Below are 8,819 nucleotides of genomic sequence, written 5' to 3'. Positions count from 1 at the left end.
AAATCATCTGTAGATGGTGCTAGTTCTTACGAATTGTGGAATGGAAACAAGCCGAGAACCAAATTCTAAGGATCATTGGTTTAACATGTTATGCCCATATCTCTAATCAAAAGCGAAGAAAATGGATGGAAAAATGGTCAAATAGGGCATCCCATAGGGTATGACGGTGATGAACGATTGAGCATTTGGATTGAAAAGGATCAAAGAGTTATTTTGTCTAAAGATGTACGATTTGAGGAGAAGTCTAGATGCTGTAATGAACATATTAAATTACCACTTCAAGAAGTGAAACTGGAAGGTTTCTAATGAATCACAAGATTGTGAGACAGACAGCGACGAGGAGAGTACCATTGAGGGCAGTTCAGAGGAAGACCTCGATGAAAATGTTTCAGAGCTCCAAGAGGTGCCAGACTAAGAGATTGTTCAACTTTGAAAAAGCCTCAGTCTTTAAATTATTATATTCTAACAGCAGAAAGTTTAGTCAAAAAAAGCGAAGTTCCTGAGACTTATGATGATGCAATCAAGCATAAAGATTGTGTTGAATGGAAGAAATCAATGGGCGAAGAGAATGGACGATTCATTGAAGGAGAATAAAACTTGGGAACTTGAAGACTTATTAAAAGATACCAAGGCAATATCTTTTAAATGGGTCTTTAAACTGGAGTCAAACCGTCCTCCCTCCTTTCCTCTCTCACAATTTATACAGGAAAGGATTCGCACATCTTCGTGTGATATCACGAATTAAAAAGAGAACAGTCAAACCGTGCATTTGACAAAATAGTAATTACTAGTTTGAAAAAAATAAAATAAAAAAAAAATACATAAAATAGTAATTGCTATTTTCACTCGCTAGTTTTTTTAACTATCGACTGTTTCCAGTCGATAGCTTCCAACGCTACTGTAGATTAATTAGAATCAGCAATGAGTGTTAATTTTGAGCAGATGGACAAAATATAATTTGTGGGTATATATGAAAAAAGTTAAAATATTCACTAGAAGTTCGTTCAGGAAGACTATGTATTTTGTATATGTTGAATACTATACAACACATCAAGCATATAGTAGTTAGTCAAGCCTAGCCTAGTATAGTAGCAATCATTCAAGTTTTATTACAATTGTTAGACCATTTTTGATTATTTTTTATAGGTACTGTAAAAAACACAAATGACATAATAGTAATATCACTAAAACTACTTGCAAGCTATTGTGAATATTTATTGGTATGGAAATAGTCATCAAATACAAAAAGTTTTAGGGAAATTTTGAAATAGCGTACACATAAAGCAGTTTGTTTTTAGATATTATCCGTGACTCTTATAGAAAGTTTTTTTTAAATAATAATATGAACTTAGATTTTACTTAAATTTCCTAGGATGCACTTAGGTATTTCAACTTGTTGATTAGTGTTGATAGCACAAATGACTTTAACATAATTTGTTTTCTTAAATATTTACTATTTAATAAATATGCTGTTATACTAATGTTGTGAGAAGCAATATATTATCATACATTCTCTAAAAGGATATTAAATTTGACACAGTATTAGCTTGTTCTCGTTGTTCCCTTTTCCAGATATTGAAATCCTGTAAAATTGGTCGACCATATGAACTATGTAACTCTCTAAAAGTAATTCGCTGCACAGCAGGAATGTTAGTTGGGTCAGAAAATCTTGTTAAATCATCAACTTTACCTAATAAATTAATATTGACTATAAGATCACATATCTATAGCAAATCTTACTTGCTCGAATACTTGGCGTTCTGTGCTGAGCATTGATTTCAGGCTTATTAAATGGATTATGTCTAGTTCTTGGAGGTGCTACTGGTGAATTTTGTGCTACTGGCAGTACAATGGGAGTTTCTGCAGAAATATAAAACATACTATTACCACTTTCATAGCTGATTTGGTTGTTTCATTATATGAGATGAAGCCTATTATATCTTATCAAATCTATGTTTATTTCAAAAATAGTTCAAAAGTATTAAAATTTTATCTGGATTAAAGAGTAAGATATTAAGTTGTTAGAAGTCAAAATGACGTTTGTTTACCTTCTATATCATCCAATTGCCTTTGCAGTTCAGCAACCATTAATTTCATATAATCATAGCTAGAACATGCTAAAGCTTTCATCCATTGTTCCATACATTCTTGTGATTCAGCTCCCAGAATGTAGCTTCTATTATTTGTACCATGAAATAAAATCTTGAAACAATACTGCTCTTCTTCCTCGGACAACTCTGTAATCCAGATTTTAGTACTAGCTGATTATTGGTTAATAACTTACCAATAGTACATCCTTCTAAAATGATAACCCCAAGAGGTTCCTTATCTCCCTTCTTTTCGAAATAGAAAAATAAGTTTCCTTTTAATACAAAGTATCGCTTTTGGAAATTTTTGTTTACTTCTCCGCGTTTATTTAAATATCCTTCTTTGTCAACTGGTGTTGCCGATACGGCAAAAGCAGATAAATTTTTTTCATTAATTTTCATATTAATTGCTAATTCACCTTAATGTAATTAAAACATAAAATAATTTTATATTTACAGATGAAATCAATTTTACATTGTATACTTTATTTTTAATTATGACGTTTCACATCATATCTATTTATCTACTTCTTACCGAATGAGAAACATGCCTCAGGTTAGGGACGGGAACTATCGAATAAAAACTATCGAGATACTTCACAGTACGGATGTTGGCCACCGAAAATAATTTCGATATTTAAAACATATATATATCGATATGTTTAAGGAAAAATAAAAATAGTGAAACATTTAAAATTGAGTACCAATTTTAAAGGTATACTAAAAATTGTATTTAATTTATTCTGAAAAATATCGATATATCGGCCAAAAAAATATCTGTTCTGTTTACGAATATTTTCCAACCGTCAAGTTATACCCAGATAGAGGCTGAGGCCTTTCTGGTACAAGTTTTGATGGAGCAAATGAAAGAAAAATTATTGTTTAATTTTTGTATGCAACAGGTCAATTATATATATATATATATATATATATATATATATATATATATATATATATATATATATATATATATATATATATATACTATTATAGTATGTTGTAATTACTACTTTTTATTCTCAGTCCACTACCTTTTTGTTAACAAATGTTTTGCGATCTTCGATTGTTCGACCATTCGATAGTTTCCAACACTGATATCTTCTCTGACAGTTGACATCATACTTTTTTCTATGGTTGTATTATCATATTACTGGTGTGGAAGATAAAAAGGACTGTTAAACTATTTTTGGGTTCTAAGTTTTCTAAAGACGTTATATTAGCACATTTTATATGTTGATAAATTGGATTTTAATTGTACAGAAGTGGTAGAATTTTGTACGGTACTTTGTAAACCTTGTTTTCATATCGGTGTTGCTGTTATACATTAATCAACGTTGTTGTAATATGTACTATAGAATTAACTGAAACAATATATATATTTTGATTTTCGTCGTTATACTTTAAATATGGAAGCCACCATGGAAGCATATATTGAGGCACCCCAAATGACCTATGCTACATATAATTTTGAAAATACTGCTTTAGAACTAGCTAGAGCTCAATGGCCAAATTATGCAGATCAACATTATTTAAAAAATTGCAAATGGTCACCCGATGGAACATGTTTGCTTACTGTTATCAGAGGCGGTGGTATGAATATATTTGAATTGCCCAGTGATCTGTATTCTTCTGATTGTGTGATGCAAAGTCGACCAATAGTTGCCTTAAATCCAGCTGTTTCTGTACCAGAAGCAGGACTTATCTATGATTATAGTTGGTATCCAGGAATGAACAGTAGTAATGCTGCAACTTGTTGGTAAGTCATTTGAATACTAATGAATTAATAGGTTTTTTGAATAAGCATTTATTCTAGTTGGTTGTCGAGCGGTCATGAAGGGCCTATTCATCTGTGGGATGCTTTTTCTGGTGATTTGAGGTGTTCATATAGAGGTTATAATGCTGTAGATGAACTAGAGTCAGCAATGAGTGTTACCTTCTCAGCAGATGGACAAAATATATTTTGTGGGTATAAGAAGAATGTTAAAATTTTCACTACAAGTCGACCGGGAAGAGAATATGTTGAATACCCTACAACACATCAAGCATCATGTATAGTAGCTAGTCAAGCTCAACCTGGCGTAGTAGCAATCGGTGAGGTTTTGTTGATTCTTACTGAGACTAGTTTTTTTATTGTTTTTTTTATAGGTACTGTTAAAAACACTATTGAGTTGGTTTCTCAAAGTGATGGAACTTTTCGCCATCTATGTAAATTACAGGGGCATAAAGGTGGCATATCATCAATGGCTTTCTCATTAGATGGATTTAGATTATACAGTGGTGCAAGAAAAGACAAAGAGTTAATCTGTTGGGATCTTCGTGTAAGACATAATGCCTTAATAATCTGCAACTACTTCTGCTACTATCACTTTTTTGAAGGAAAATATATATTTAGTTTTGTGTAATTAAGTAGTAATTGTTTTTATATTCTTTTAGGTACCTGGTAGGCCAATGTTCGTTCTTCCTCGAGAATGCAATACAAATCAGAAGATCAGTATTGACCTATCATCAGACAATAAGTGGTTAGTATCAGGCGGTGCTGATGGTAAAGTTCAGGTTTGGAATGTTAGTGAACAAACATATCCTACCATTCATATGCAGGTAAATATTACTAATACAATATTTGATTAGCTTTAAGTAAAACAAGGTGTTTTAAATAAAAAAAAATTAATACAAAACACTGGCAGCAACTGTGGTGCAGTTTGTATTTTAGTTGGTATTTCAGGTTAGAAATAGTTGAGTTTATTCAGGTACAATATTTTTTTAAATCTAAATTAGAAACATAATCCCTAATGCATTTTTTGTTTACCAAGTTAACAGTTTTATTTTATTCATATCATGGACGTTCTGAAGGAATACATTTTTAAAATTTAGAATTCTGCTATTCTAGAGGGTGTGAGGTCTTTTTGATTGACTTGCAAAACTATGCTTGTTTACATTAAATGATATTGTTCATTTATTCAAGAGAACTAGGCACAAGTAAGCTATTGCACCTGGCTTGACAATACCTTGCTATTTCAAGAATCACTTAGTTGATATTTTGTTTCCAATCTTTACCATGATGCATAGAATAAAATACTCTATGGACACATAATCAAGTAGAACCATAATGCCACTATGAATACTATGCATAATGAATACACAATGTTAGATGATAGATATAACACAACATCACAGATTTCGCTATCAGTGAGGGTACATTACTGGAGTATGTCCCTGAGTCATTTGTTTTTTTTAATAATCTTGGATAAAGTCGTAAATAAAGAAATCTATATGTGTAATAATATCCCTGCATATCCCTAAGCAGGAATGTACTTTGTGATTGTAGTATGTTCAACCCAGATAAACTTTGATTGTTAAAAAGGGGGCTCGGAAATACCACAAAGCATACATTAAATTAATAAAATGTATAGATTTAATTTAGTTTAATAAAAGTATAGTCTGTTTTGAGTTCAAGTTATCTTTGAAACTTCATCACACAATTTGTTAACGTGCCTCAATATATATTTAAGAGATTGCAAGCTGAAACATTTTAAAATACTTTTTTTTTCTGTGTGCTTTAATTTTTCTTATTTTAAGAATTTGATACGTTATTTTTCTAAAAGAAACCTAAATGTGGGTTGGCGAACACCAATTTTTTCCTATCTAATGAGTTTGTTTTATTGTAATGTTCAAAATGATTTTGCGATCACATTACTAGTTGAGTTTTCCACACATGCTTTTAGCTGCAATTATTTCAGATGTACACATCGGATAAATGTAAGGTCACATTTTTTTATCCATTAGCATGTTCGCGAACTTTTTTATGGTTTTGTTTAATGAGTCACAGGTGGGACTTCTTTTGGCCTAGCAATTCTGCAATAACTTTCGTTTAAATTTTTCGATGAATTTATGTTGAAAATGATTTTGTTCTCAATATTGTTAATTTCTTATAGCGAATATTTGATACTAACATGATGATTAGTTATTAGTGTTATAGAGTTGTCAGTGCAGAATAATACGCTTTCGATAAACCAAGGTATGACACAATACTAAGTTTAATATTTTGAGTCGTGAAGGTGGTTGAAGTTTTTTAATATATGAAAATACAAAATTTAATGACTATTTTCAGATAGTAATATGAATTATGTAATTATGTATATTCAAATATATATTTCTTGAGGGTATAAATATAAATAGGTATAATATGAGGCTAACAAATATAAGTAGGCATAATATGAGGCTAGAAAATATAAATAGGTTTACGGTATTCATTTATGCCTTTTTGGTGATAACTGTGTGGACTTTATTTAAAACATCTTGCAGAATATACTATAGAAAAGTTTATGGTCTGAGTGTTGTATAATTTCAATATTCCGAGAAAATATTTACAGGAGTTTATACAGTTGGTCATCAAGTCACGTAAAGTGACCCTGGACTTAAATCGAGGATTATTAATTTTCTTATTTCTGCATAAAATCACTTAAAAATCACCTTATTAAATAGGATTCGATGACTATTAATCAACTGTTGTGGTAAATGCTTTGTTTTGTTTAATATTCGGAATAACTGAACGTTCTCAATTGTGTTTCAGATGAACTTACACAACGATAGTTGTAATGGTGTTAGTTTGCATCCGTACAAACCGATTTTGGCAACTGCTAGCGGACAACATCACGCAATTGATCCACTACACCACACAAGGACTATACCTGTTTACGAAAACGCTCTGTGTATGTGGTGGGTGGGAATGCAACAAGAAGATCCTGATTTGTTTACTACAATAATCAAAGCTGCCACACAATCTTCATCTTAGTTTAATGTATTTCATTATGCTTTTATAAGCTTTTTCATTTCTAGACGACACTGAAATTAAATATTATATTAAATAAACTCTTGATTATTATTTTCTTAATTAGTGTAGACGATAAATTCTTAATTCTCAGCGAATTCACCAAAAGGTCATTAAACGAAATAAAATATGTGAACTTTACAGCGGTATTACCGCGGGCTTTTAGTATAAAACTAAACTAATAGAAAATAGTATACTGTCCGAATGTATTCTACCCGTAGCGGCGGTACTCGAAACATCATAAATTAGGCCTATAACTAAGTGCTGCATTCGTATAACGTGGTCCCGAAAACAGTTTACCATTATATCGAGACGGCGACGCGGCTCCATCTTATGAGAAAAAAATTGTTACTGAAGACAAGCATTCTATTTTTGTTATGAAATTGTTTGCGCTATTAATGTTAATTACAATACTTACTGTCTTACTTAATGGTAGAACCCATTTGGTGAAGGTGTTTGGGCAATTAAAACACCGGAATCAACTGGAGTTCATACAATTTTATATTTCAAAGCAACATTTATTTATGCAACCATATATAAGTGCATCTGCAATTGTTTATATGTCCAACTTTTGACCATCCTGACCTCGTAAGATTTTCCTTCGAACATCGTGATTCTGATCTTTGTATAATGGAAACACACTTTTTACTACTTGATCTTTTAAAATGTCTTACCTTGATGATTTCTTTCATCATTTTACTGCATTTCAATTATAAATTACATATGACTATTGTTTATCACTGTGTTTCTTTATATATCTATTTTATATTCTATATATTCATTAACACATAACATAGTGTATTAAAATTCGTGTATTTGCCTTTAAAAGTAAATTTATTTGCTTTCAACAAAAGTTTGTAAGTGATTATCATCTTGCCTTCATTTCGATCATATATGTTACTATATATTATAATTTTTAAATTTACAATTACAACATTTCAACTTATTTCTCTAGTGTAAGCGTTTATCTATGATTATATTCGTGTCTAGAGAATTGTTGATGAAAGTTTGTGATTTCTCGAACAGAAAATTTGTTAATACGGGTTAAAATCATACATGAATTAGTTATCATGCATGGCTAGAACCTTTAAACTGATAACTTCAAGCCATATCTAAATACAATATTTATGCAACTACAACTGGTATATTTATTAGATGTAAAAAGGTTCTTTTGATGTCTTTTTTTAATGTTAATTATATAATATTCCGTTCCAGGAAATCAGCAATATTAAAAGAATTTGGCTTGGAATCAGCTTATATTAGTTGAAAGTCAGTTTGTTTTGTTTAAAATTCAATTATTTAACAAATTTAATTAATTCATAGATAATTTGACAAATGAAATGTGTGTTATGCCTTTAAAATATGTATAATTCAAAATTCTATACTTCAAAATTCTGTCAAGAATATTATCGCTGCAGTATAATGTTGACTGGAAATTTTACAATCTTTCTCTTTAAGACATTTATTCCCACTGAGACTTAAAAAGTTCTGTTGTATTTTGAAACTGTTGCTTGAATGTTTATTTTACAATTCTCAGAATGTCTCATACTAATTAAAGATGCATTGATATTAACTAAAAGAAATTCATACTGTTTACAGGAAATACTATGTTTATACAATTGCACTTATATTATTTAAATTAATTTTTTTCTTCCATCTCCTTCGCCTATTATTTTTTATTTAAATGTAGGTTTTCGGAAATGCATGATATTTAACTTCAAATATAAAATACGTACTCGTTGGCCTAATTGATTGTTTGCATATTTGATAAATTGTATTATTAACTAACATTTAAAATATTATGGTAAAATCGTATAAAAACATTTAAATCTTATATAAAATTATTAAAGTCTATTCTTTCTAATTTTAACATGGAATTTAAAATAGTAATCTTGGATCTTAAA

The 8,819-nt window shown here is 30.2% G+C and overlaps 2 protein-coding genes across 3 annotated transcripts; one reads left to right on the top strand and one right to left on the bottom strand.

Annotated features, from left to right (window-relative positions):
- Positions 1-1,194: 1,194 nt before the first annotated feature.
- IPIP (Inositol phosphatase interacting protein) lies at positions 1,195-2,622 on the bottom strand. The gene is made up of 4 exons (XM_076419639.1): positions 2,285-2,622; positions 2,049-2,237; positions 1,741-1,860; positions 1,195-1,690 (listed from the first exon to the last, which is right to left on the bottom strand). Exons 1-4 carry the CDS (start codon positions 2,487-2,489, stop codon positions 1,515-1,517), a joined length of 690 nt encoding a protein of 229 aa, XP_076275754.1. The 5' UTR covers positions 2,490-2,622; the 3' UTR covers positions 1,195-1,514.
- A 573-nt stretch (positions 2,623-3,195) lies between these two features.
- Positions 3,196-6,956, top strand: WDR79 (Telomerase Cajal body protein 1 homolog). 2 transcript variants are annotated; one of them, XM_076419571.1, is made up of 6 exons: positions 3,196-3,843; positions 3,901-4,178; positions 4,233-4,405; positions 4,521-4,685; positions 6,458-6,598; positions 6,658-6,956. In XM_076419571.1, exons 1-5 carry the CDS (start codon positions 3,494-3,496, stop codon positions 6,548-6,550), a joined length of 1,059 nt encoding a protein of 352 aa, XP_076275686.1. In that variant the 5' UTR covers positions 3,196-3,493; the 3' UTR covers positions 6,551-6,598; positions 6,658-6,956. The 2 variants fall into 2 exon arrangements, with proteins under 2 accessions (XP_076275686.1, XP_076275676.1); XM_076419561.1 differs by lacking the exon at positions 6,458-6,598.
- Positions 6,957-8,819: the final 1,863 nt, after the last annotated feature.

Source organism: Rhynchophorus ferrugineus, unplaced genomic scaffold, assembly GCF_030347505.1.
Source record: "Rhynchophorus ferrugineus isolate W39M unplaced genomic scaffold, kcgeb_rfMv2 rfM1, whole genome shotgun sequence".
NCBI lineage: Eukaryota > Metazoa > Arthropoda > Insecta > Coleoptera > Curculionidae > Rhynchophorus > Rhynchophorus ferrugineus.
This window is presented reverse-complemented; position numbering and strand designations above follow the sequence as displayed.

What these genes read in the sequence shown, in the direction of transcription:
- IPIP (XM_076419639.1), bottom strand. Translation starts at nt 2,489, where the DNA reads ATGAAAATTAATGAAAAAAATTTATCTGCTTTTGCCGTATCGGCAACA. An exon ending in TTTAGAAGGATGTACTATTG is followed by an intron (nt 2,238 to 2,284) that starts GTAAGTTATTAA and finishes TCTGGATTACAG; the next exon opens with AGTTGTCCGAGGAAGAAGAG. An exon ending in GCAATTGGATGATATAGAAG is followed by an intron (nt 1,861 to 2,048) that starts GTAAACAAACGT and finishes ATATTTCTGCAG; the next exon opens with AAACTCCCATTGTACTGCCA.
- WDR79 (XM_076419561.1), top strand. Translation starts at nt 3,494, where the DNA reads ATGGAAGCCACCATGGAAGCATATATTGAGGCACCCCAAATGACCTAT. An exon ending in TAATCTGTTGGGATCTTCGT is followed by an intron (nt 4,406 to 4,520) that starts GTAAGACATAAT and finishes ATATTCTTTTAG; the next exon opens with GTACCTGGTAGGCCAATGTT. An exon ending in ATCCTACCATTCATATGCAG is followed by an intron (nt 4,686 to 6,657) that starts GTAAATATTACT and finishes ATTGTGTTTCAG; the next exon opens with ATGAACTTACACAACGATAG.